The sequence below is a fragment of the Sphaerodactylus townsendi genome, linkage group LG04, assembly GCF_021028975.2.
Source record: "Sphaerodactylus townsendi isolate TG3544 linkage group LG04, MPM_Stown_v2.3, whole genome shotgun sequence".
NCBI classification, from domain to species: domain Eukaryota; kingdom Metazoa; phylum Chordata; class Lepidosauria; order Squamata; family Sphaerodactylidae; genus Sphaerodactylus; species Sphaerodactylus townsendi.
In genome coordinates this window covers 122,504,682-122,532,569 of record NC_059428.1, presented here as the reverse complement: position 1 = coordinate 122,532,569, position 27,888 = coordinate 122,504,682, and the positions used below count along the sequence as shown (strand labels likewise).

General features: G+C 45.0%; 2 protein-coding genes across 4 annotated transcripts in view; both read right to left on the bottom strand.

Annotated features, from left to right (window-relative positions):
- Nucleotides 1-6,397, bottom strand: part of TBC1D4 (TBC1 domain family member 4) — a 120,108-nt gene extending 113,711 nt beyond the window's left edge. For 2 of the 3 annotated variants that reach the window (XM_048493012.1, XM_048493015.1), the window contains exon 1: nt 5,667-6,397. In XM_048493012.1, coding sequence (XP_048348969.1) covers nt 5,667-6,116 — 450 coding nt within the window. In that variant the 5' untranslated portion in view covers nt 6,117-6,397. The remainder of the gene's footprint in view (nt 1-5,666) is intronic. The other variant, XM_048493013.1, reaches the window with a different exon arrangement.
- A 9,120-nt stretch (nt 6,398-15,517) lies between these two features.
- COMMD6 (COMM domain containing 6) lies at nt 15,518-25,379 on the bottom strand. The gene is made up of 6 exons (XM_048493017.1): nt 25,260-25,379; nt 22,637-22,702; nt 22,465-22,541; nt 20,648-20,816; nt 17,947-18,099; nt 15,518-16,498 (listed from the first exon to the last, which is right to left on the bottom strand). The coding sequence occupies exons 1-6, from the start codon at nt 25,374-25,376 to the stop codon at nt 16,448-16,450; spliced, it is 633 nt and encodes a 210-aa protein (XP_048348974.1). The 5' UTR covers nt 25,377-25,379; the 3' UTR covers nt 15,518-16,447.
- Between the last annotated feature and the right edge of the window lie 2,509 nt (nt 25,380-27,888).

Here is a 27,888-nt window from a genome sequence, read left to right as displayed (position 1 = left end):
TAGGTAAGGTTTGCAAATGGATGTCTCCCAGTAAACCTTATGGCAGAATATTTGAACCTGTGTCTTGCCAGCTGTCACCCAGCTGAACAATTATGCCACCCTAGCTGTCAACGATTCTCTGGTTACTGTTATTGGTTACTACACCCAGACTCCAGATCTCCCCCTCCTCCAAACTCAGTGTTCCCAAATGGGGAGGGGCTGTGGCTCAGTGGTAGAGACTCTGATCAGCATGCAGGAGGTCCCAGGTTCAATTCCCGGCAATCTCCAGTTAAAAGGACCAGGAAGTAGGTGATGCGAAAGATGCCAGCCTGAGACCCTGGACAGCAGCTGCCAGTCAAAGTAGACAATACTGTCCTTGATAGACTGAGGTCTGGGTTCAGTATAAGGCAGCTTCATGTGTGTCCAGGTGGCTTCCAGGTGGCTTAGAGGCAGGCTTCATTCTATGGCACAATTTAGGTAGGACATCTTGCGCCAAATATCTGTCATCTCATGTTTGCAAGTTCAATGAACAAGTTCCACATGGTTCTAAGGAAGCTGAAATATGGTGACACCCGAAAGAAACATCCAAATTAGGAAGAACAGATTTAAACCTCACTGGAAAGGAGAAGAAAGGACGTATCTTGCCAAACTGTGAATGTCTAGTGCTGTACGTTTCCCTGCAGACAGACTTCACTTGATCAGAGAAGCTTCTGGGCACAGTTCAGAGCACCAGTCCATTTAAAACAAAAGGATGCCCACTCTTGGAAACGGATAACATGCGAGACAGGGCCTTCTCCACGGTGGCACCCAAGCTCTGGAATTTCCTCCTCATGAAAGCTAAGCCTGATGAGTATTGAGTGCCAAGTGAAGGTTGTCCCATCCTGTGCTATGATGGTTCTGGGGTCAATTTTTTTGCCCTTGTATTCTCAGTTTTCTACTCCTTTTATTGCTAAGATGCTTTGATAATGCTTGTATCATCATTCTTGCTGCTATTTTATGGTTACTCCCTGCCACTAGAGTTGCCAGCTCAGGTTGGGAAATTCCTGGCAATTCAGGACAAAACATGGAGAGAACCTTAGGGGGGTACAATGTTACACAGTCCATTCTCCAAAGAATCTATTTTCTTCAGGGCATCCCTGGAGGTGATGAGATGCAATTTAGAGTGATCCTCAAGCCTCATCCCTACTTGCTACGGAATATTTTTTAACACCGTGCAGTTTTTTTGTGGAGGAATTGTCGATTCACTGTTAAGTTATTTGATATTTTAATAATCTTCACTATCAGTATTGTTCATGTTTTTTTTAGTCCTTAATATTTCGTTTGATGGCAGCTACCTTGAGAACTGAAAGTCAATTAAGAGAGAATAGGAAAATGCAAACATCGGCTACCTCTCGTTCCCGTGGTTTTCTGGATCATAGAAAATTGAAATTTCACATGCAGTCCCACACAACCACAGCAGGACCTGGTTTCCTATGGCCCCCACAGGTAGAAGAGAAGAAGAGTTTGGATTTACATTTCCCCCTTTCTCTCCTATGAGGAGACTCAAGAGGGCTTACAATCTCCTTCCCCTTCCCCACCCCCCACAACAAATACCCTGTGAGGTGGGTGGGGCTGAGAGAGCTCAGAAGAACTGTGATTAGCCCAAGGTCATCCAGCTGGGGTGTGTTGGAGTGCACAAGCTAATCTAGTTCCCCAGATAAGCCTCCACAGCTCAAGTGGTCGAGCAGGGAATCAAACCCGGTTCTCCAGATTAGAGTGCACCTGCTCTTAACCAGTCCCCACTGCTGTAGTACATAATGCATGTCTCTAACTCACTAAAACAACTCTAAAATCACAGTGATAGTCTACTGTGAAAGGAGATTTCTGCATACTTCAGATCTGTGGAGCATTGAGAACGGTGTGACATAACTGGGAGTGGTTTTGGAGAATAGGAATACATGAAACTGCACAGACCAAAGAATACCATGCTGGAGCAAGTGGGAGGATTCTGGAAGGGCAGTTGGTGGCCTATGTAGATAAATACCCCATTACCAATTAAGTTAGAAGGAGCAACCGGTATTTGCAGAGTTCGCTAAGAGAAAAAAGAAACATTCAATGAAGATCTACATATGCCTGATGTGAATTTCTCCCCTCCTCCAGAGAACTGCAATAACTACATTCTTTATACTCAAGAGGCACCAACTGCAGAATCACGTTATGCATTTAGATTTGTTTTAGTCCTTAATTAAAACAAAATGGCTCAGGATATATTCTACTAACCCCCCCCCCCCCCGGTTCTATTCTGACGGTGGGCTCCCAGAACCCACTTCAGAAAACAGCAAAATTAATGCAGAGTCACTGGGCTTGCATGACTGACTTGGGAAAGCAGTGGAGAGTCAAAAAAGCATCTGCTGCAATGTTCAAGATGCTTACTTTAGAGCAGCTCTGCCAATGTCTGCAAGTTTACCATAGTGCAAGTGAAAGGAATAGCCTCAACATTTCCCTTTAAACCAAGCATCAGAAACATTTCCCCTGAGCACATTCATAAGCTTTCCTGCTAATTGGAAAATTATTTCTGTGTTTCCCTTACTGGGACTGCCGGACAGCTCTAGAAACTCCAATGTGGTCACTTTGACCACCTCAGGGTGGTAGAAATGTCCAAAGACTTAAAGGATTAAAGAAACAGAAGTCTATTTCTGCCTTCACCTATTGCACCGCGGTGGTTAGAATTTCAGACTGAGGATCTGGAGGACCCAGATTAAAAGCCCCAGTCTGCCATGGAAGATTGCAGGGTGGCCACAGGCCAAGAATACTGCCAGTCGAACCTACCTCACAGGGTTGTTGTGAGGATAAAACAGTGAAGAACAATGTCACAAGCCACTTTGGGTTCCCGCTGGGGAGAAAAGGGGAGTATAAATATCTAAATATATTTAAACCCTGCTTCTATACATTTTCTTTCGGGAGTAAGTCTCACTGAGTTTAAAGGTGTTTAAAGGTGAAGATAAACCCCTGTGCAAACACTGGATCATTAAAGGTGTTTAATCATAAGTACATCAGCTCTAGATTGCAGCCTTAAACCGTTGCCCACGATGTTCTGGGGGCGGGAGTAGAAAGTGCCGTCAAAACCCAGCTGACTTATGGTGATCCCATAGGACTTCCAAGGAAGCAGACATCCTGTTCAGAGGTGGTTTGCCACTGCCTGTCTCCACGTGGGTTGAGAGAGATTGGAGAGAACTGTGACTAGCCCAAGGTCACCCAGCAGGCTTCACATGGAGGAGCAGAGAATCTAATCTGGTTCTCCTGATAAGAATCTGCTGTTCTTAACCAAGCTGGGTCTAGAGACAGACAAAAGCTCCTTCTCCCACAGAAGTTTCTTGTCCCCATGTCTGTTCTATGCCGAAAGCCAGATTAACAAAAGAGGGCATCTCCACCAGCCCGCTCCTGTCAGACGTTTCCAACAACTGTTGTCCTTTCTACACAAAGTCAACAAAAGTTTTGAATAACTTCTGACAGTTCTCAGACGTTTTCCCTTATCGCTTTTTCTAATGAAGATGGACTTTTATGACTGGGAGTGAGCGGGGCATTCATTTGTTAAAAAAACCTACTCAGATCTAAGGGCCTTTTACCCGTCATCTTGGATCTGGGTTCAAATCCCATTGTAGGAGACAAAACCGCAACCAATAAATGGGAACAACAATGTCCCAGAACTGGCGTGGGAGAGTCAAAACAAGACGAGGAAGCCTGCTGGATGATCAATAAGAGGTATATAATGGAACAGCACTTTAAAGATGTGGGGATACTGAATGTCTTATGGTTCCTGCGCAAGAAAACTGCAAATGCCTTCTTCAATTATGCTAGGCCCGGAACTATGTCTGCCTCCCGCACGTGATGAAGCAGGATGCAGACCTCAGACAGAACAGAAATTAGTCTTCCTCTTTGCAGTTTCCTACTGGAGTCAGCTCAGGATGACAACTGCTTAGGCTAGAATAAATGCTGTTAGTTTTCACAGCGCCTCTGGGACTCCCGTTTTATTTTGCAAACAAACCCATCCGGCATTGGACTATCCCTCTGGGATCCCATTACCCTGTGGCACAGAGCGCGGAGCAATCAAAAGAAACTCAATGGTGCTGATGCCCTTTCATCTGCTGACCCCCCCACCCCCCCAGGCCAGTCCCGAAATGTTGCAAGGGAGGAGGGAAAGCAGAGCGAAGGACAGAAAAGCAATTCTGGTTGCCAGAAGATTGCAAGGCACATTTTGGCAAACCCCCCCCTCCCCCGCACAAATACCTCATTTGCCGAGGGCAAGAATTAAATTAAAGATGCTGTGAACTGTCTGTAATGGTTTGACAATATTGTAACACTTTTTAACGGACTACCACAACTTCCCTGAAAGGAAGTTAAGTTAAGAGATGATGTCTGGGCCAAGGAAGTCCAGTGGCAATTGTTATTTATTAATGTTAATAAAATTATTCAACAATTGCTGGCCTTCTCAAGGTACCTCACTGTACTTTGCCACAGAAAAATGGCCAGAACTCTGGGGGACAGACTTCATCCTCAAGGTTTTGGGTGGAGACCACTTTCTACTCCTGTAAGAGATTTTTGCCCCAACCTGGACGATCCAAGTTAGCTCGATCTCATTAGATTTCAGAAGCTTAAGGCGGGTCAGTAGTGGTCAGCACTTGGATGGGAGACACACTGTGCTACAGGGGAGAAAATGCATCTCTCACTGTGACAGGCCTCCAAAGACACCAGCCACAGATGTGGGCGAAACGTTAGGAGCAAAAGCTACCTGACTGTGGCCGTGCAGCCCATACCCCCCCCAACAGCCCATACCCCCCCCCCTCCAGGGGCATTTACACACTCAAAAGCAACTTGCCCCCCTTTTTTTGTATCTGGTCCCCTCTCCAACCAGAGTAGTTTACAGTCATTCCTGGGGCTTCTTTAACTTCACAACAAACCTGTGCAGCAAGCTGGGCACAGAGATAGCGACTGGCCGGAGGAACTCCAGTGAGTTTCATTGCTGTGCAGAATCAGAACCCAGATCCTGCCAGGGTCCAATTCCACCTCTAACTGGTGCCTTGAAAACCCCCTAAGTGCACTTTACACACTCAAAAGTAAATATCTTCCCCCCCCTCCTTTGAACCTTATCCTTGTTCCAGCCACAGTAACTTATGCATGCTTGTTCCTCAGACTACTATAAATGTACAACAACCCAATAAAGTGAGGTAGGTTCAGAGAGGATGACTAGCCCGAGGAACTTCACAGCCCCTCTGAATCTGAACCCAGATCCTGCCAGGGTCCAAGTCCACCTCTGCTTGTCTGGTGCCCCAAAAACCCTCTAAGCGCACTTTACACACACAAGCGCACTTTACACACACAAAACGAACTCTCTTTCCCCGCCTCCTTTCAATCTTCTCCTTTTTGCAGCCAAAGTAACCTACACGTGCTTGTTCCTCAGGCTACTGTAAATATACAACAACCCAGTACAGCGAGCTAGGTTCACAGCCGCTCAGAATTCGAACCCGGATCCCGCCAGCCTGTGTCCGAGTCCGGCATTTGCCCCCCATCACCCCACAATCTAAGGCCTTGAGAGAAAGGAGGTGGGGAGGCGAGAGAGACGGGCGCGCCTCACAGACCGTGCCCTGCAGAGCAAGCGGCGTGACTCCGGATTGTCCCTCTGCCCGGCCTGGGTGCGGGTGGCGCCTCACCTGGTCGGGGTGGTTGGCCCTGAAGACGTGGCAGGCCATCTGGGAGCGGGGGTCGTCGGGCTGCGCCTTGATCAGGTAGGCGAAGTAGGCGAGATCGTGGCCGGCGTGGATGAAGCGCGCGATGTGCTGCGCCTGGTGCTCGAAGATGAGCACGGCCGGGCGGGCGCCGCCGGCGGGGGCCGAAGGGACGCAGCGCAGGTGGGGCGACGCGCCCAGCAGCAGAAGCACCTCCCGCGGCCCCACGACGCCCGGCTCGGGCTGCTGGCTGCGCCGCCGGATCTCGGCCACCAGCCAGGGCAACATGGGCAGCGTGGCGCGCCGGTCCAGCCACGACCAGCCCACGTACCACAGCTTGAAGCGCTTCTCGGCCGCCGCAGCCGCCGCGCCGCCCTCCTCCTCTTCCTCTTGCAGTGGGTGCGAGAAGGCAGGCTCGGCGCCCGCCTGCTCCATGGTGGCCTCCGGCCGCTAAGGGCTCATCCAGGCCGGCGCGGGCGGCGGCTAGCCGGCCATGCACTGAGCGCCGCCGCGCTTGCACCACCCTCGCTGCCTTCTTCCAGCCCCTGCTTTGGAGCGGCGACCGAGGGCTGGCCCACGCCCGCCTCCTGCGCCGCCCAGCCCCGCCGACCGAGCCAGTGAGAGCCCGACCCAGGCACGCTCCGCCCCGCCCGCTTTTGGAAACTGGGCGGCTGGCCAAAGTCGCCCCCCCCCCCGGGAGGGCTGGTCTACCGCGGACCGCACCACTGAGAGCCAGGCCCAGGCAAACTCCGCCCCGCTCGCTCGCTCGCTTTTGAGCCAGGGCAGCTGGCCAAAGGCGCCCCCCCTCCCCCGGGAGGGCTGGTCTCCCGCGGGCCCGCGCCAGTGACAAGTGGACTCAGGCACGTTCCGCTCCGCCCGTCGGACGTCCTCTTGCTTTTGGTGACAGGGAAGCCAGCCAAAGGTGCCCCCTCCCCCGGGAGGGCTGGTCTACTGCCGGCCGCGCTAGTGAGAGCCGGACCCAGGCACGCTGGGACCCACTTGCCGGTTTTGGGGGACAGGGCAGCTGGCCAAAGGCGGGCCCCCGAGAGGACTGGTCTACTGCAGAAACGCGCGCCCGCCTCGCCTCCTGTCAGCCCAGACGCGCCGCCCTGGACAGACTCCTGCAACCCGTGCCAGCAAAGCTGGGCCTGGCCAAAGCAGACCCGGAACTCTGCCACCCGCACAGAGGTAGTCGGCTTGCCAGCCTCCAGGCAGGGCCTGGAGATCTCCCGGAATCACAATGGATCTCCAGATTAGATTAGCTCCCCTGGAGGACATGTTTGCTCTGCTGCAAACGCCTTATCAGAAAAGGCTTTGCCCATGTGACCTGAATACACCTGACTCAGTACACTATCTGGATTGTCCCCTTTCCAATGACCTCCGAAGATAATTTTTGGAAACTCCTTTGCAGCTTATAAATGCTGTCCATAAAGACTCTGTGATGCGATACTTGTTGAAAGGAGGCGATTCTGAAACTGCTAGTCCAGTCTCTAGATTTTTAGTAGAAATTTTTAAAGTTAAATCTAAATTAATTTAGTAACTGAATTTTATATACAGTGTTTGTTTTAGTATTAAAAGTGGGGGAGGAAACAGCATGCTACAGAATCATCTGTCATCATTTTGGGTGCAAAAAGGTCTGATTTCCGGTTAACACAAACACCAGTTTGCTCTTGGGTTGTACAGGCCCCCTAGTGACAGATCTTTGAAATTTGCTGCCCCAGAGTGGATCATATGTAAAGACCTAGGCCCCTTCCGCACATGCAGAATAATGCACTTTCAATCCCCTTTCACAGTTATTTGCAAGTAGGTTTTGCGATTCCACACAGTAAAAGCTGCAAAGTGCACTGAAAGTGGATTGAAAGTGCATTATTCTGCATGTGTGGATGGGACCCCTAGACTAATCTCTCTTTTCCTGGGCATTTTCTAGGCCACTGATGCCAAATCGAGGACTTCTGTGTCAAATGTATTGTCGAAGGCTTTCACGTCCGGATTCAACTGGTTGTGGGTTTTTCAGGCAGTGTGGCCGTGGTCTGGTGGATCTTGTTCCTAACGTTTCGCCATGCCAGCCACTGATGCAGGCTAAACGTTAGGAACAAGATCTACCAGCCTACGGCTGCACAGCCTGGAAAACCCACCACAACCATATGTGTCAAAGTTGACATGCCACAACTTTTTGGATGATGCACCAGTGTTCACCAACACCCAACCACAACTGAGTTTGTTTTACTAGTTTTTTTTGTAATTACTTGATGTTTCTTTATATCATACCTAGCACCATACATGATTTCACTGTATTTTTAAAAAAATAAATGAATATGTGAAGAACTGTTTCTCTTTCAGGGGTGGTGATGGTGACATGACAGCAGAGCCAAATTAGGCATTCTCCAAATTTTTGACAAGTCCAAAAGGTTCGCCGTCACTGTTCTAGGGACACTGATAGTCAAAATGTATATGGCTGAACAGAGCTTTTATTTTATTCATTGACATCATTTATACCGCTCCTTTCTTCTCAATTAGGACTCAAAGTAGCTTTACATCACTTTTCTTCCCCATGTTGTCCTTGCCAAAATAGATAGTTTGATAGTTTATGTCCATTTGCTTGTTTTTAACCGCTTATTTTTTACATTCTGGTTTTTAATTGTAAGGGCTTTCTAAGTCACGTCACCTAAACATCAGAATTCCCTCCCCAAGGAGCTTTGTCTGTCTTTGTCAGCTGGTAAAGACTTGCTTGTTTCATGGCATGCTTCCAGTAATTGCTATTGCCCCATCTCTGTTGTTTATATGTTTCTATTGAAGTATTTTATTGTTTTATATATTATATTATCCAATTGTGTTTATGTGTCCTGCCTTGGAAACCCTGATTGGATGGAAAGGTGGCTTAAAGAAGATTTTAAATAAAATAAATAATGAATTGAGCAGGACTCTGAAGAGGTGGCATAGAAATATCCTAAATAAATAAATAAGACAGGTTGTCTGAAAGCATATGACTGGGCCATGATATTCAGCAAGTTCCTGGGAGGGGGTGGGGGTGAGGGGAATCTGGATGGAATTTGGACCAGGGTCTCCAAGTTCCTGGTTCAACACTAACCATTACACCATTGTGGCTGTCATGGCCAACAGCATATGGAATTTGTCATGGCCAACAGCATATGGAAGCAAAATTCACACCCATTCTTTTTCCAAGTGGTTCTGGGCACCCCAGTGTAGAAGAAGGACTGTAAGTTTCAAAGGGTATTTGCACATTTTCACAGCTCTGATTTATTCCCCTGGACCTCTTATTCATGAATAAGCATACAAAGGAGGCAGCTTTTTTCAGAGGTAGCATTAAATCAACAGAACCTCCAAATAAGGCCACAGGCCAAGGAAACTTTGGCACCTGGAAGGTGGCCAGATTTATTGTGGCAGAAGCCACAGTAGGATGTGAGCTCTGTTTAGCTGAACTTGTTGGGCTTTGCTTCCACACAGAGAGGCTTTGGAGCTGGGAATCCTTTTTAGGAGAAAGGTGGGCTAAAAATGCATCACATAAACACTGCCCAAGTGTTCAGGATGTAAGGAAAGGTCAAAGTACAGATGGCATAGAAAACCTGTGACAGGCTTTTCACTACGTTTTCTCTTAATATCCAAAAGCAGACACTTTGGAACACTGCAGTGCTGAAGAAGCATCTTTGATTCCTTTACTTTGTGTTGCTTGCCCTTCAGAAATACTTACCTTAGCTGAAGTAACAAAAACCATACAGCACCTTTTTAATAGTCTCAGGCCCCTTCCACACAGCAAATGTATAACTGGTTGCAGTCATGACAAAGGAACCCGTTTTCCTGTTTTCGTGTTCACGTGCCTCCGTGCAAGCAGCGATTGGAGCCCATGGAAACAATCCGGGTTGCTGTTGCACCTTTGCATGGAGACGTGTCTATTTTTTTAATTGCTGCCCACACATGCATAGTTGCGCAAAGGAACCCCCACAGTCATGCCAATGTTCCACAATACGACCAGCTAAACCTGCGTAACTACGCAGATGCAAGCCACAATTTTAGAAAAGAAAAGGAAAAGGGAGGCAAATAAAACACCCCCCTGTCTGGCCATTTGCAAGTGGCTGCTACCCAGGATTTTAAAAATAATTGCTCGTTTACCAATTTAAAAAAAACGGGTTGGGGGAAATAACACGGGCAAATTTGTTTGGGGAGTGGGATCTGTGCAACCCCCCCCAAAAAAACCCCTGGTTATTTTGCGTCCTACACCTGTGTTTCTTGGCCCGCAGGGAAGGGGTCTTAGACTTCATCAGAAATGAACAGATTTTTTAAAAAATCCTATCAAGTGAGAAGGAAGGAGCCCTGCTCTCACAGAGCTCACATTCTCATTTTATAGATCAGTGCTTCCCCCAGGGGTTTGCACTGGAAGATTTGGGAATACTCAGAACATTTATATAATGGAGGGCAAAGGTATATTAATGTCAACAGTGTAAGACAAAATACTAGTCAAAAGTGGTGCAGTTAATTCAATGTTATAACAAGTAGCAGTGCAGGTTTCCTTCATAATTGAACTTTGAGAAAAAGCCTCCCTTCCATAGCTTTGTCATTTTGGTGAGCATGCCTCTGTGGTGCGCATGCGCCTCTCCACAGGCTCCCCCTTCACAGGCTCCCCCTCATTCGAGCACAGTCTGCCCTCGGTGACGTGGTTTGGTGAGGTGGTAGTTCCACATTTTCTCCACAAACTGCAGTTTCGGTCATCATTTTAAGTTAGGGTTAAAATTAATTTCTCAATTCTAATTCCACTATGGGGAAAATAAGCTGCTGAATGAAAGGGGGTTGTTGGGAACCACTGTTATAGATGAGAAAAATTATGGAAGGAATAGACATCTGAATGTCAGGAGATGGCAGTACAGAGTAAGTAAGGGGTTAGATAGGATACTTTCTGACCTTTCCTTTTTCTGTTCCTTCTGCTGCTAAGGAAAAGAGGGTTTGTCCTGAGCCAAGACCCTTTTTTCTGTAACGTACTGAGACCAGGGTTCTTTATCCCGATACTCTCAAACAGCTGAGTTTTTAAAATTTTATTAAAAAGAAAGAAAATAAAAGGAAATACAGGTCTCTTTCAGCTCTATACAGTTCCAAGTATAAAAGCAATACAAATACAGGGTTATCCAGCCTGAGGCAGATGAATGATTTTTGCATAAAGTCTCTCTGTCTGAAATCTGAATTACTCTAGCGCAGAGGCGGAGTGAGGGGAATCTGCGGCCAGGCGCGTGCACCCTGCGCCCCTGCCACAGGATCGCCCACCCTGGAACGCCCCCACCTCGCCCCCTCAACAGCCCGGCCACGTCTCCACTGCTGCTCCACCTGGGGTGTCACGCCCCCCCTGTCCCATGGGTGCTATGCCACTGTTCCAGCAGCATGTCAGAGTTTTATAGCCTAGTCCAGGAAGAGGGAGATGACCACCACCTGATCATTCTTGGTAATTAAGGCCTGTCTGTCAGGTTTAGGATGTGGCCTTGTAAAATCGAATTTCTGTTATGTAAACATAAACACAGTTTACAACTTTAATGAGGGCCAAAAGGTTGCGTTGTTTACGACCTAGCAAGACTGCTATACAAGATAAATGATCTTTAAGTACACTTAAAGTAATATGTACACTTTCTTCACATGCTGTTCTTCTAGTTTCTTTCCTTCTGGCCACTTCCTTTTTTCTCACTCTTCCTGTGTCCACCATGAGGGCTGGACACGCTTTCTACAAATTTTATCCTAGCTTAGTTGGCACCCAGAATGCAGTCCTTGCACAGTAAAGAACTTCTGTTTCTTTTCTAAGTAACACTCCTCAATGGCCCTTTGAATCTGGGATGAGAGTTGTGGAGAGGGGCGTTTTCCGCATGGACGATATATCCTGGGATAAGGAGGTGAAACATCCCGGTTCGGCCATGACTTCCGCATGGCTTCTGGGTCTGACTCAGGCCCGCCCCGCTAGATTTCCCTTATCCCGTAGCTTTAAAAAAAATTATAAATTGGCGTTTTAAAAAAAAAATGCACCACTCCTGCTCCCATGCAAATACCGCGGGAGACTGACTGGTTTATTTTTTCCGCCTCGCTGCCTGCAGCCAATCAGAACGTCAGGAAAACGGGACAGTTCGCGCATGCGCGGCAACATTGGCGAGGAAAAAGGAAACTAAACCGGGGCCATGCATAATCACATGGAGTTCTTCCTCCCAGCCTGAATGAACTGACAGGCTGCCATGGAGAGGGAGAAACTGAGATACAAACATCCCGCTATGTATGATCCTGGTTTTCCCCTGGGGATATTATGTGTGTCTGGAAAATGCCAGGGACACACTATGCTTTGTCATGCAGGAGGGGAAGGCTAAGCAAATTTGGAAACAAATTTTGGAAGCAGATTTGCTTGGGAAGCAAATTTAATAGCTGTCTGAGGAAGCTTGGCCCACGCGTTCTTTGGAAAACCTGCAGAGTTTTGTCTTTTTTCCCTCTTTTTAAACAGAGTAACATATATTATCAGAAACTCTGGAGCATTCATGTCTGTGTTTTTGTATGAGTACAGTGGAATAAGTGAAGCTGACAGTAATGGGGAAGATGGGAAATAAGGGGAAAGAACAACAAAGTTTTATTAGATTTCAAATTTGGAAGAAGGGACTGTTGGTTTACTAGCTGTAAACATGTGAAGAATTGCAACGGAGGTTCCCAAGGGCTGTAAAAAAAGTACCGATTGAACCAGAGACTGGTTTCCAAAATGGAGGAGATAGTTATTGCCAGCTGGCATAAGAGAGGCAACTTTCAACTGGCATCCAGGAGCGCTGTCAAAAAGAGAGGATCCCTTGAATTCTCATGTTTCTTCTACTCATTTTTTTGCAACAATTCGCATGAGCAGTAAGCCAGTCTTTGCCTCTTGGTTGATGGCTTTCCTCTTTAAGGTGATTAAAAGCTGCTAATGAAGTATGTTTCTATCAGTATAAGCCACAGAAATTAAATGCTTTCCTTTCAGAGTAAATATGTATTCAAATGGGATGTACACTCCACCCCCCCACCCCCAACTCATGCTGTCTATTGATCCAGTTATCCATTTACAATATCCCGTCCAATAATCCTTGTTAAACATCCAGCTTATCCACTTATTTCATCGTTTGGGCTCTTTATCTTTAATCCTCTGGTTTGTTATCCATAGAGCCTGGCTGGAGCTATTTAAGTGGTACTTATGAGAAAGTTCTTCAGTTGCATTAACTATTGTAAGTAAGCGATAAGGATTTGTAGCTTCATGTTTTAGATTGCATTGATCAATAATACCTGGCATCAAAATGCAGCAAAAAAAAAATCACTCAATAGCAAAGGAGCCTGCTTGTTGCATCTCTGCATGTTCCACTGGAAGCTTCAGCTATCTGGAGGCGGGCAATGGCAAACCACCTCTGAACATCTCTTGCCTTGAAAACCCTACAGGGTCATCCTAAATCAGCTAAATCAGCTGTGGCTTCTACCACCACTGGAGGACAAGCTGACAGAAGTCTTGAGGACTGCCCCTTTTTGAAATTCACAGATAAAATTATGATTGTGGGTGATACTCATTTCATTAAGCAGTCGCCTTAACAGATACCAAAGGAGCCAAATCAAGAAGTATTGGAGAAAAGAATAGCCAATTATTTCTAAAAGTGATTGCCGACTTTCTGCACTCCAGTGAGCTTTGAATCAAGACCACAAGTATATCAACGACCCAGGATTCATAGACTTGGATAATATGAAGCAGCAGGCAGTTTTCCTTCTGTCTGCAGACTGTTGTACCAATAAATACAGGACTACTAATAGATACTAATAGATTTTTGGGACACTCATGAGCCTGCCTTGTGAAGTAGTAGCTTGAAGAAGAAGAGTTGGATTTATATCCCGTCTTTCTCTTCTGTAAGGAGACTCAAAGGGGCTTACAAACTCCTTTCTCTTCCCCCCTCATAACGAACACCCTGTGAGGTGAGTGGGGCTGAGAGAGCTGAGAAGAACTGTGACTAGCCCAAGATCACCCAGCTGGCATGTGTTGGAGTGCACAAGCTAATCTAGTTCACCAGATAAGCCACCACAGTTCAGGCAGCAGAGCAGGGGATCAAATCCGGTTCCTCCAGATTAGAGAACACCTGCTCTTAACCACTACGCCACTGCTGCTCCTCATATGATATTATATGCTCCTCATATGAAGAGATTTGGTGAGCACGTAATGCCCTCTGGCAAGGGTCCTTTATTATATCTTTATCCTGTCCTATGCTCATAGGTTTTAGGCCAGGTGATACCATAAGACTCATAAAGGTCAAAAATTTCAATACAACCTAAAATAAATTGCACCATAAACAAGAAAACCTGTCGAAAAATTCATATTGGCAAAACACTAGGAAGGAGGCAACCATCTCTTCAGCCAAAGGCCAGAGAAAATAGGCGATGTTGATTGTATGGGATATGTATATGTCATTGCATGAACTATATTACTTGCAGAACTCAAGGCACCTAACAGCATAAATAATTTTTTAAAAATTAAAACTTATATAAAGTTGAAGGTTGAAAATGTCAAGAGGCAGCATGGTGCAGTGGTTAGGAGCAGATGGACTCTAATCTGGGGAACCTCGTTTGATTCCCCACTCCTCCTCAGGAGCAGCAGACTCTTATCTGGTGAATCAGATTTGTTCTCCCAATCCTACATTCCTGCTTGGTGATTTTGAGCTAGTCATAGTTCTCTCAGAACTCTCTCAGCCCCACCTACCTTGCAAGGTGTCTGTTGTAGCGAGAGAAAGGGAAAGAAGTTTGCAAGCCCCTTTGAGTCTCCTTACAGGAGGGAAATGGGGGAGGGTCTAAGTCAAAACTACTACTACTACTACTACTCTTCTTTCACTTAGGACATCAGTTAAAAAAGCTAAATCAATTAAATGCAGTCCTACATAAGGTGTCTTCAACTGCCTCCGGAAGATCAACAATGGGGTAGGGGGGTAAGGCAGGTGCACTGTCCTGGAGAGATTGTTCTATAATCATACAGCTGACATTGAAAAGGCCCTCTGTTGTCTTTAGTGAGAGTCTTTAATTGCAATGACAGTCAGCAGGGCCGCTCCTCACAACTTCAATTCCCAGTCAGGAATACATGGAAAAAGGTGGTCTTGAAGATACCCTCGTCCCAAGCCATGTACAGCTGAAAACACAGAAGCTGACAAGTCCTTTTATCATACCTCCCATCTTAGAATGTCTCTTTGTCCTGACTTCCTCTGACTCCGAAGCAGCAGCGGCTGACTCAGACAAGGAGGAAGCCTCCTATGAGTCTCCAGTGCCGGCTGCTGAACCTGTTGCTGCTGGCAGCTGAAACTAACACAGCGGAACAAAACCAGCAGTCCAGATCTTGGTGATCTCACATCTCCCATTCCTCCTGACTCTGGAGCCACAGAATCGGCCACTGTTTCCAGTCCAAGAGGGTCTCTCCCATTGTTAGAAATGAAGCGCAAGCAGGGGAGAGGTAGAGCGCAGGAGAGAAGGAGGAATCTAAACGTAGCCAGACGACTGAGCCCTGATGATCCTGATTGAACCTGAAGCTGCCGACTCTTGAGCATAAAACAGAGGCCGAGAGTGCACGGCCTCTATGGAAATGACACATCTGTTTAGGGCTGGTGCTACCCCTCCTTGCAACCTTGGCCTGCTTGCTTGCCTGCCCCTGGACTGGCTGTAACCTTGGACTGTTGGACTACTGTCTTGGGAAATCCTCTAACCTGGACACTCCCTCTGCTTTTTGGCTTGACCGGACTGTTGGAGCATGCCTTGCATCTGACCCCACCGCTCTGACCAACGCCTGGAGTGCACCCTGCAACACTGTTAGGCTTGAAATGAAATGAAAGTGACCGTTGACGTTTATTAAGATAAAGGCATAGCAACATTTTATTACATTAGATTAAATGTTCTTAATAGGAAACAATGGAGTTTGGGCTTCGAGAACATTCCGTGGCATACCATTTTGCCATTATTAACTTACCAATCATACTTAACTGTATACATTCTGCATTGCTGGTTTAATTAGTTCCCCATGTGTGGGGGAAGAAATACAGGTTCCCACAGAAGACTTAAGTCTTAGTTTTCTCATTTTCTCTTATGCATGGCCCACCTTGTTGGATGTTTCTGTGAGATGGGAGTTCTCCATGTCGGCAGCACGTTTTGCAGTCAACAAGAAAAACGGTGCACTCGGTAGAGGTGAACAATCTTCAGAAGTGCCTTCACATAGGAATTGGTTCTAATAGATGTGGCATGACAAGGCGAGGCTGGCTGCTGGATGAACTAGTCTTGGGGAGCCTTCAGTATCACATATTCCCTACTCTCTCCAAGCAGGGTGAAATTAGCGATTTGCAGCAGGCCACAGTTTAGCGGTTTGCAGCAGACCACGGTTTAGCGGTTTGCAGCAGACCACGGTTTAGCGGTTTGCAGCAAGCCACAGTTTATCACTACAATCACATCAATGAGCCACAATCCGTGGCTGTCCTACAAAAACATAATCACAAACTGGGAACATTAGCACAGTTTGGAATCCTAGTTCGCAGGACAACCAATTGCAAAATAATGATGGGCTATGGTTTGCCTCAAAGCTTGGAATAATGTATTGCCTTGATATAGGGAATGAACAATCTCATGAGGTTCTCGGGCTCATTCAGGCAGCAGTGTATTTAATACAAGATGATGATAAACCCAGGATATTGCTTAATAAAAATACTCTGTTTCATGGTCAAGCTTGAAAAGGCCCCCTTGGTTCAGACGAAGTGCTAAAACGGTGTTCAAACAGTCTCAAGAACAGATGCCATTTCCTTGAACTGACTGTAAAAATGCTAAAATGGAAGAGAAGAAAAAATATTAATTATACTGCACTCCATTAATGAGGAGTAAAGCACAGGAAGTTTGGTATTTATAAGAGCTGAAGTCTCATTCAAGGCTATTTCATGCATTGGGAAACTTCTGCCTACTTCAAACCTATTATTTCAGCAAATCTGATTGCCTTTGACTCCTAGCTTTGCAACTCAAAGCTCATGATAAATTTACCATTGCCCAATTAAGAACATAAATACAGCCTCCTGGATGCGAGCCATGTTCCATCTAGTCCAGCATCCTCTTTCAGGATGGTATACTGCCTCTGCTGATGGAGGCTTCCTTCAGTTGCTACGGCTAGTTGGCATTGATAGACCTCTCTCCATAAATCTTCCTGGCCCCCTTTTAAAACTATATGTGATCATGCTAGGTTATCAGTTCTGGGGTCGGAAATTCCTGGAGGTTTCGGGGGGGGGGGGGGGGGGGGGAGGTAGAACCAGGAGAAGGTTTATTGCCATAGAATCTACCATCCAAAGTTGCCATTGTCTCCAGGAGAAATTCTCTGCCACCTAGAGATCAGTTTGTAATTCCAAGAGACCTCTTGGAGAATGGCAGCCCTTCCTCATGATTTTCACGGAGTCTATTTTGCTTTAATGGCAGGCTCCTTCAGGTCTTCCTCTGTTCAGCCTTCTGATCGCAAGGGCTAAACGTGACATTAAAGTTCCATAATCCAGATGTTATCATTGGCCCCTAAATGAGCGCAGCAAAGGAGGGGAAAATGCAGATCAGAGTCATAGTGCTGGGTAAAAGAGAGCCAGCGTCATATAGTGGTTAAGAGCAGGTGGATTCTAATCTGGAGAACCGGGTTTGTTTCCACACTCCTCCACCTGAGTGGGGGAGGCTTATCTGGTGAGCCAGATGTGTTTCCGCACACCTACATTCCTGCTGGGTGACCTTGGACTAGTCACAATTCTTCGAAACTCTCTCAGCCCCACCTACCGCACAAGGTGTCTGTTGTGAGGAGAGGAAGGGAAAGGAGCTTGTAAGCCACCTTGAGCCTCCTTACAGGATAGAAAGGTGGGGTATAAATCCAAGCTCTTCTTCTTCTTAACTATTTCCACCCAGCAGCATTTCCCCATTAGAAGGGCCCTACCCATTTGTGTTAAACCTCACCAAAGAAAGAAGACATGAGTCTTTTTTAAGGCTTTAAGACCCTGACTCCCAGTTCCAGGGAGAAAAGTAAACCTTCTCTTTCTTGACTCTGTAGCCCCAGGCCATATCAGCCCCCCACCCACAACTGCTTTATAGTGCCCAATAACAGTTTGGGACTACCACTCACGGACCTCTTAATGTCATATGTAGTTTAGCCAGATTTTACCTAGGTATCAATAATGCTTCCACTACATCATGCACCAGTGTTAATCTGCGAGGACACACCCCAACCAAGAGAAGACTAGCGCTGACCACGTACCTGAAATTGTGGGACTGTCATTTCAAAAGATTTACTTGTGACGTGCCCAGAAGCATCAGCCACTTTTACTGCCATTGTAATGTAAGGGCATTTCAAAGATCGGCAACTGTCAGAGGCAACCGCCATCCCCAGCTTCCACTGGAAGTCAATAAGCTGCAAACAAAAACAGAACATCCAGACACTTATTGATGGACTACTGCGTGCTGTGGCCAGAGTTCTGTGCATGGGCAGAATCGGCACTGTCAGCTCAGTGGAACATGATAATCTGTAGGCCCTCAACCTTTTAAGACTGCAGGCATTGTTGGAATCTGACGCAGTGTGGGGGCCACAGTCACAAAACAGCTATTACAAAATGGCTGCTGAAGGAGGTAAAGCCAGCCACAAAATGGCTGCCACATTTTACTTTCAGTAACGCAGTGCAGAATCTTGTGTTGTGGTGGCAACATTTAAAAAATCTGCACAGCCAATCAAATCTCAAATGGCCAATCAGAAGCCTTCCTTTTTAATAGGATTTTAATAGAATTATTTATATGATAGCTATTAAGGTATTGGTTTTATAAAATCATATTTTTTGTGGAATTGTCCAAATAGAAGATATATGGAATAAAACAATGAAATTTATGTTTTGTGGTATTTACATGATAAGGCTTATGTGTTTTAAATGTGTTTATAAATGACTGATGATCCCTTGTATTAAATTGAATGTTATGCATAATTCTTCTGTTTATTTATACTAGATGTCTGGGATTTGTGTACCCATGATTGGCAAGCATGAATAATGACACTGATGAAGTGGAAATGTGGCCACAAAATGGACCCATACCCAGTCTCCGAACTAGCGTGGACTAATGTCCACAAGTTTGTGATGCTTAGCACATACTTTCATCCTTCTTTGAATTGGCTTATTGGCCTGGGATGTGGATTCTTTATTTATTATATACTAGTGATCCTTTAATTATTTACACCTTGTTGATTAAATTTATACACCGTTTCATATTGTATGCTATTTAAACTTCTAAAAAATCTGTACTGCCAATCAAATCTCGAACGGCCAATCAGAAGCCTTCCTGGGCAAAAGCCCAACTGGCCGTGCCCACTTTCTAGAAACACGTGGTGGCCATCAGGAAAGGTGTTGGTGGGCACTGGGCAACCACGGGAACTACCCTGGGGGCCACTATAATAATCCACGTTTGTAACTTACTAACTAACTTTGAATACTGTAAGCTGGTGCTATTTGGACTTTCCACCTTGAGGAAATACTTTCCACAACAGCCTTGTGGGCTGGTGAGCATTCTTGGGCATGTTTATGCAGGATTCTTATCAGGCTAGCCGATCCTCATCATTGCTGAGGGGCATGAAAGGGAACTTTAGAAGACAAGCTAAAACTGCAGGAGAAGATTACAGAGGAAGATCAAGGGTAGAGAGAAAACAGCCTTCTGGGAAAGCTGGTCTTCTCTCATTCACCTTGTTACTGAGGAATCTCCAATATCTTCACAGAAACTGTGAAGATTCATAGAACATAAATGTGAATATACTGTGGGTTAGTCACTGTGTCTTAGGCCCCTTCTGCACATGCAGAATAATGCACTTTCAATCCACTTTCAATGCACTTTGCAGCTGGATTTTACTGTGCAGAACAGCAAAATTCACTTTCAAACAACTGTGAAAGTGGATTGAAAGTGCATTATTCTGCATGTGCAGAAGGAGCCTTAGAGTGGGCCAGGATAAGATTCTGTATCACTGGTAAATGACCAGGTTGGAGTAAAAAATTGTTTCCTTTTTAAATTAGATTGATTTTTTAAAAAAATTATTAGAAAGGCTTTCTTTGGCAACATAGAGACCACTCAATTAAGATATTGGCAGTTCAATTGAGCTCTTCAGGACATGAAACCTCTTTCGGCTTTAGAAGATGATGCTCCTTATAACTCAAAACAATACATTTTAACACAGAAATAAAAACAGGAACAGGGAAATTGCCTCCTTCCCTTTCTTTACCAGAACCTGAAGTTGGATACTGAATCATTTTTTAAAAGGGTTTTAGAAGTGTGACTTTAATAAACTGGTCTGAAATAAAGCCTGAACTTCAAGCACTATGTTGGGCTACAAAAGCCAAAACTAGAATTCTGACTGCACAAAGTCAGAATTCAGCCTACAATTTTCCCGTTCCTGAGGACAGAACACCCCCTTGAACAGTAATTTAGGGGGCATTTTAGGTTGCTATAGTGCATGGAGTGGAGAATCTTGTTCCATGGACCCAAGTCTCTGAATTCACCCCGTAATCTTTCAACCCACCAATCTTGTGAACAAAACAAATCAGATTCTATGGCCCAAATATAGACTTGAGATGAGCAAATGGGTGATAGGGGGGGCTTAACTCAATCAATGTGAACTACATCTGGAAAATCTCCAGGGTATTCCAAAGAGTTTCCATACAGCCAGTGTGTTTATCAACAGAACTGACAGCAAGTAATTTCATTCTTGTTGTAACCACAGCAGTTGGGTCGGAGCTTTTTAAGTTTATACATATGAATTTGAATTCTGGAAGAATATCATGGTTCAGAGGATAGCTATTAAAAAGCATAAGGCTTTTGTCTTTTGTAAATACAAATCAGCATTTTAGACAAGTAGGTCACCTCTCCTGAAAAAAAAAATTGTAGCTGGGTTCTGTTTGTTCCTCCCCAACTTATCCTGAAGGGCTTACCTGGCCAACCATCCCTATGTTATTAACACCTTCAGACCCAGTGAAGGAGTTCCCCTGTTCATTCCACACATGCCGAATAACCTGTAAAGCTTGTTTTGGCAAAGTACCCGCTGCACTGCCGAGTCTTGTAGAAAATTCTTCGGGGGAAAGCTTGTTTTTTGCTGCATTACTGTTTGGGGAAAAAAAGAGGATTATGATCTCATAATTTACTTGTGCATAATCTTCAGAAAGTTGTTTTACTTTTTGTTTATACCCCACCTTTCTTCAGTTTATACCCCACCGTTCTTCCCAATTGGGAATAATTTGGGAATAATAAGCCTAGATAATTTTCTCCTCCATTTCCCCCCATACAACAACCCTGTGAGGTAGTTCACAAGGATGGCCTTGTGAATATGTGAATGGCCCAAGGTCACCCAGCAAGCTTCCATGACAGAGTATATTTTTATAATTACTGGGCATGTTGGTCAGCTGTGTTTTTTTTTAAAGCAGTGAGCTTATAGTAACACTCCTAAGATTATCAAATGTGGTTGGAATCCAGTTTTATTTAAGGGTGTCTATATGGCACATTGGCTTTTAGACACATATGAGTTTATTTGTTCACTTATCTCACAGGGTGTCTGTTGTGGGGAATGAAAAGGAGTCTGTAAATCCCTTTGAGTCCCCTATGAGTCTCCTTACAGGAGAGAAAGGTGGGGTATAAATCCAAACTCTTCTTCTTGGTGACTTATGCCACCTGAAAAGCAAACATAGCCTATTGGGCTGTATACAGGGCTTGCAACTCCACTGGTAAGTTTCCTCTCTTTTTTAGCATCCTGCATTGCCAGGAATCTCTTTGGAGGTAGCAAGGCTGCACCGCTCATCTAACTCCCGCCATGGACTGGGATGCCAATCTCCCTACGACAAACCCATAGTATGACAGATTAGGAAAAGAGTAGGTGACTCGGTTTAAACTGCTCCTTTTCAATCTTCCCACCTTCAGCTACCCGCCCCTTTCCATATTTGCTGATGAACGTCTTGCATATCTGATGCCACTGCTGTATACTGCCAAAGATTCTGGGGCATAATCCAGCATGAACCATTTATGGAAAGCACAGTCAGCCCTTAATACTTGGCATGAGCAAAATGCTACCAGTTACAGCGTACTCAAATGCTAGGGGGAAGATCAGCAATGGTAGGTAAAACGGCTTTCAGAAGAATTCATAGACGATTAGCTCACTGAGGAACCCCTCATGAGCTTTTGAAGAACACCAAAGTTCTCCAGCAAAAAAATGAAATGACCGAGGACCACAAAACAGAAGAGTTCGAACTGCTCCATCTTGGTCTTCAACTCAATAGTAGAGCACATGCTTTCTAGATAGCCTGAATCCCTGATAACTATCAAAATGATTTCAGGCGAAAGACCGGGCTAGAACCTTTCTTTGTAGCACGTTGTTTTTCTTTGCGGAGAAGGTTTTCTGGTACAGAGAAGGTCTTGAAGACCTTCACCGGCACCCTGAAGTGGTACAGCCCTGGCAGAGGCTTAACTCTTTCACCTTCTGTGTGCAAGGATGGGACCCCAGTTCTATTAAAAAGGGGGCTTAAAAGCCACAACATTAAGCAGAACCATTTCATCTTCACAACTTTGACTAAAAGTCATCCAGTTAAGCATAATGAACATCTGGAATTTCCACAAAGCTTTGTAGGTGGGAAAGTAGTGAAAAGAAGCTGGAATATAAGATACATTTTTATGCCTCTCCCTCCAATCATTTCCCCCTCTTCTCCGCATAGCTTCGACAATGTATGCAGTAAACAGGGGAACTGAAGAAGTTTCCGCTTACCTGAATACAGAGGAAACAGTATTAACTACCTTTGCAAGGTCACTAGCACTAATTTCAATCCCAGCTGTTTGAAATCTCTAGGGAAACAAGCACAAATTTCAAGCGTCACAATGAAGCCTGTAGAAAAAAGTTCCTACATAGTTTGCCTACAAACGGCAGCAATCCATTTTACCTGACACAGTTCCACTGTGTTTACACCTGAGATCTGATGCCGAAGATACTGGATAATTTGCTCACACTACGAAAGAAACAGATACCAACACTAGTTAGGTGACGATTGCTTATCCACAAGTCTTATTTATGTCGTTTGTCAAATTCTTGTTTCCAGAAAATTCTTTTCCTTTAAAAGCTGATACGCAGGTTACTGCCAAAAAGGCAAAGCAACAAAACAACCCACAATCTAATGAACAGGTGCCAAACTCGTGGCCCTCCAGATGTTATGGACTACAGTTCCCATCATCTCCTGCCAACCTGGGGTTATATTCCAAGGTATGTGCCAGAGAGTTTGAGGGTAGGTGAAAAAAATTACATAATAGGTTTGCTACTATGGGGATACAGCTTTAGGAAAATGGGTTGCCCAAAGGGTATGGGAGTGAAAAAAGGTTGGGAAGCACTGGTTGATGGAACACAGAGTTGGCACAAGACCTTGAACTCCTGAGCCAGAAAGCGGACACGTTGCCCCCTATGGCAAAAAACAACAGATTGTCATAAAAGTTACACAATTGAGTGGTAATGGACTAGCTGACAATGACCCACCTGGTGGGGCAGGACACACACCCTTGAGCCCAGCAGTTGGAGTCACCTGGGTGGGCCATGGGGCAGGAGGGGGTAGCATCAATAAGTGGGAAGTTTTGACCAACTATCCAAGATGGGAGAACAGTGGCTCTCTGGGCCCAGTTGTTTTGAGGCAGGGTGTGGCTACAGAAAGCAGGGAACAGAGAAAAGGAGGGTGGAGCTCAAGGTCCAGGTGTGAAGCTGGGGCTATAAAGAGAGGAAAGGGAGAAGGCACAGGAGCAGAAAGGAAAGCCAAGCCAGCTAGGAGGAGAAGAGGGAAGAAGAAGAAACAAGGAAGGGAGGAGAACTGTCTCAGGGAGGTTCCTAAGAAGCAGGTTGCAGTATTATGGCTCTTTCGCTTTGTAATGTATGTAACTCTGAAATAGGTGAAAATATCTGCATCTTCAGATACCTGTCAACTGAAAATAAAAACCATCTGTGCAAGAAAGCAATGACCAGGTGGTGCTTTCAAAACCCCATAGATCCCAGGGATGGTGTTCCTTTGCCCCTTTGTTTCCCCACATGTTAGAAGTCAGCCCCATGGGTGGGCAAATCCGGATGGGATGACTTCAGTAATCTAGTGAGAGCTACAGGATTTAACTTTCAGACCAAGTAATTTTGTTGGGTCAGTGGGACAGGGACATTTTGATCAGGGAAGCAAAGATTACAAAGTGCTCCGGCTTATTTTGGGAGACCGGTGAAATAAGACATAAGGACAGAATCAACACAAAGATCTGGTTTTTCCTTCAGGTGAATGGGTGATTTCGTTAACGAGAACCTGCAAGTCTCGCCAAAAAGGCACTCGTATCAGCTTTGAATCTGCAACGGAATCATGTAAATTTTAAAGATTATCAAGCAACTAAATACCTTTTAATCAGGTAGCAGCCCCAAGCATTCTCTTATCATCAGCCTTGTGTCTAGAAAATCAATCCAACCAAGCCTTATGATGGCTTGACAGCCTTATTTGGATCTGGTGGCACTTATAAAAGGGAGACAAATCTGGAAGCCCTCCAAGGAATTCAATAAAGAAGGCATTATCCATGTCATGCCCCTAGAGCCACCCTCACCATTTTCTTTATTTAAGCCTCAGTTATACCCTTAGTTAGAATGGGTTTAGTTGCTTTTTGTACAGTACTCTGTGGAAGGACCTTAGTGAGACCCTGTCCTTTAAGAGGCCCTCTAGAGTAGTTAGCAGTTCCTGTTTTACAGTTTGTTTTAGTTCAGGTGTCTGGGGAAGGCTAGAGACAGCAATATTCCAGCTGTTTAAGGTATTAAAGATCCATGGTATGTGAGCAATCAAGTTTCAACAGAATTGTAGGAAAACAGAGTCCAGTTAGAGGACACCGGGAGAACTCAGAAGAAGAAGCAAGCAGCACAGACTTCCTTAGAAGCAGTTAAGGAAAAGTTGGTGTCTGCAAGTTCTTCAAAGTATCTCCAATCATTTCACAAGTATTCTTTATTTACCGGTAGTTAGACTTCATGGAAGGAGTCAGAGTACTAAACTTTCAGTACTATTAAACCTTTTTTGAACTGTTGTTTATTTGTCTGTGGGTCTTACACTCTGTTCTGGCCAAGTGCAAGGCACCTGATTGTAGTTTGCTTGGGGAACAGAACAGTCCAAACAGATCAGAAAATATTCTGTTTTGTATCTTCAAATTCACCATCTCAGATGCAAAGAATATTCTTATGTTAATATCAAACTTTGACAATGCAAGATAATTTTAATATTATATCACAGAAAAACAAAGTACTATCTCCTGGTCTTAAAACTGGGCTTAAAGGCAGCCTAAAATTTCTAGTTCCTTAAGGGCCACATCACTCTGGACTGCCCCATACCCTGCGGCATAATTGTAATTTGAACCCTTTTTATCTCCTTTGATACACTCAAGAAATAGAAGGATGAGAAAATCAGTAAACATTGTTAAAGTACATGATACATCGAGAATGCCATAAAAAATGGTAAATGATTATTATTTTTAAAAATAAGTCAGAAGCCAGGACTTAAGACAAAGGTTACTTACGATCTCTGCAAACAAATCTTGTGGTATTGTTTGAATGATATCAGTTGTGCTGCCGAAATCTACAGAAAAAAATAAAGTTATCCAATTGTAAGTCAGTTTACAAAATCCTCTCCACATTGAACATCCAGATCCTCTCACTCTGGGCTCCTTGCAGGGATGACGGGATGCAAATGTAAACAACAGGATTGTTAAATATAATTATTCACTCCTATTGACTCGGATCCCATGGAAAATCTTCTCCACTGACAAAAAGGATTTCCATTAATGGAGTGGGATATCACTGCAGCCCCAAATGCTATTGCTGAGATACAGGGGTAGTTTCTCCCTACCCAGAACACTAAGGAGATCAAATGTGCCATCAGGAAGGAGGGATCTGGGAGGAATCCCCCCCCTTTTTGGAGAGCAAGTGTGGTGTGGTGGTTAAGAGCAGGTGGACTCTAATCTGGAGAACTGGATTTAATTCCCCACTCCGCCACATGAGCGACGGACTCTTATCTGGTGAACTGGGTTCGTTTCCCCACTCCTTCATACAAAGTCTGCTGGGTGACCTTGGGCTCATCCCAGTTCTCTCTGAACTCTCTCCCCACCTACCTCACAAGGTGTCTGTTGTGGGGAGAGGAAGGGAAGGAGTTTGTAAGCTGCCTTACAGGAGAGAAAGGTAGGGTATAAATCCAAACTCTTCTTTCTTCAGCAGAGACTTTTTGCAGGATCCAACTTATTGTATTTACTGGTCTCAGGTTATTTATTCCTTAACTGACTAATGTGGCTCTATATTGATCAGATTTATTGAAAACAATAGCTAGACGTTAAATGAAGCATCCAGTATATAATGTTTGGCAGAAGTGTGGAGAAATCTGATACTGACATGGGTAAAAATTCCAGCAAGACACAGATGGCTAAAGTTGTTTGTGCATCTCAGTTCCCAAAATACCTTCTGTTTTCCTGGACTTACTTTCTTCTTCTCCCCTTACCTCACTACTTCCCGCATTTTTGGAGGCCATGCAGAGTTTATATAACTTTTTCCACCAAGGTCTTTTGCGTGCCATCAAGTCATAGCTGACGTATGACAACCCAGTAGAATTTTCTAGGCAAAAGACTAGCAGAGGTGGTTTGCATCATGACCCTGTTTTTCCTTGGTGATCTCCCATCTAAATATTAACCAGGGTCCTAAATACTAACCCTGCCTAGCTTCTGAGATGAGACCACATCAGACTAGACTGGGCCAAAACTCAGGCCTACCCCTTCCTAATTCCCGTGGCTACAAGGGGGCAGGATCCAATGACTCTCTGTACTTGTAAATAAATCTTTAAAGGTTACTAGCTCCTGTTTTGTTGACTGACTTATTTAAACGTCTGTCTCCTGCCTTTTCAGCTCAGAGGTTGAGAATACCCCAGCAGCATCTGAAAACAGATCAGATCACTAAAGTCTAAAAAGGGAGAGAATATATCAACACAAAATGTGTTAAACAGAGCTTGGTCATGACCACCAAGCCTTAGGAAACTAAAAGGCTTTGGACTCCATTCTGTCACCAGCACAGGGACTCTGCTTTCCATGTAGGACACAGTGCAGGTTAAGTACAATGTCAGAACAGCAGAAGAAAGCTAAACAACATTTAGACCCTAATCCTAGTAGTGGGTAGACTGAGACTGTACACCTGTATATCTGAATTGTACACCTGAGGTATGGGGTCGTGGGGATGACATACCATCCTTCCAGACAGGTGGGTCCCAGACTGTGATAGGGTTTCAGGGTACCGAGTAGCATATCCCACTGAGTGTGCAAATAAACAGGCAAACAACGAAGATATTCCAGCACAACACAATATTTCACTAGTCTGTCCACACAAGCATTAGTCATTAAGAAAAAGCCTTTTCCAGCATTCAACAGCTTCACATGAGGTTGTCTGGAGATCTATTAAAACACTTAGCCAGGGTAGTCCAAGCAATACATAGTTTCACGGATTGACTGCAAGAAAAGCATTCTCCTACCAAAACACTCACACAGGTGCGCTCTAGCACATGCAGTGGGTCCCCAGAAATCCCATCCCTTTCTATGGCAACCTTGCTTTGTTACTGTCCCCTCCTCTCTCCCATATACACCTCAATCCCTCTCAGAAGTGATAGGATAAAAGAATGCATCAAAAGCCATCTCAAAGAACATCTCTCAAGCTTCAAATGAAGCTAGGTCACTCTGAATTTGCACATGACTCCACTGGCTTCCCGCACACAGATGAGCACGCCTTCCAGAGCACAAGAAAGGCACTTGTGGCTCACTTCTGAGGTTATGCTGTTTTTGAGCCAGACTGCCTGGTTTATGACTAACCAGGCATGTGGCAAATTACAGAGCAGCCACCCTTGGTTTCCCAATCCTTCCCGATCATGCCTGCAGCACGGTTTACATACTTTCCGGTTCTGTGTGCAAAGATCTCTCTCTCTCTCTTCCCTAGGCCTCCTGCTGGTTTTGAAGCTCATCCCTTGCCTGCATACCTATAACTGCCCTTTTCCTTTCCTGTTCCTTTTTTTCTTGTAGTTTTTGATATGTGTGTGTGTGTGTACACACACACACACACTTTATATATGTTTCTTCCCAGCCCTCCATTGTCCCACCTCATTCTAACAGCAGAATTACA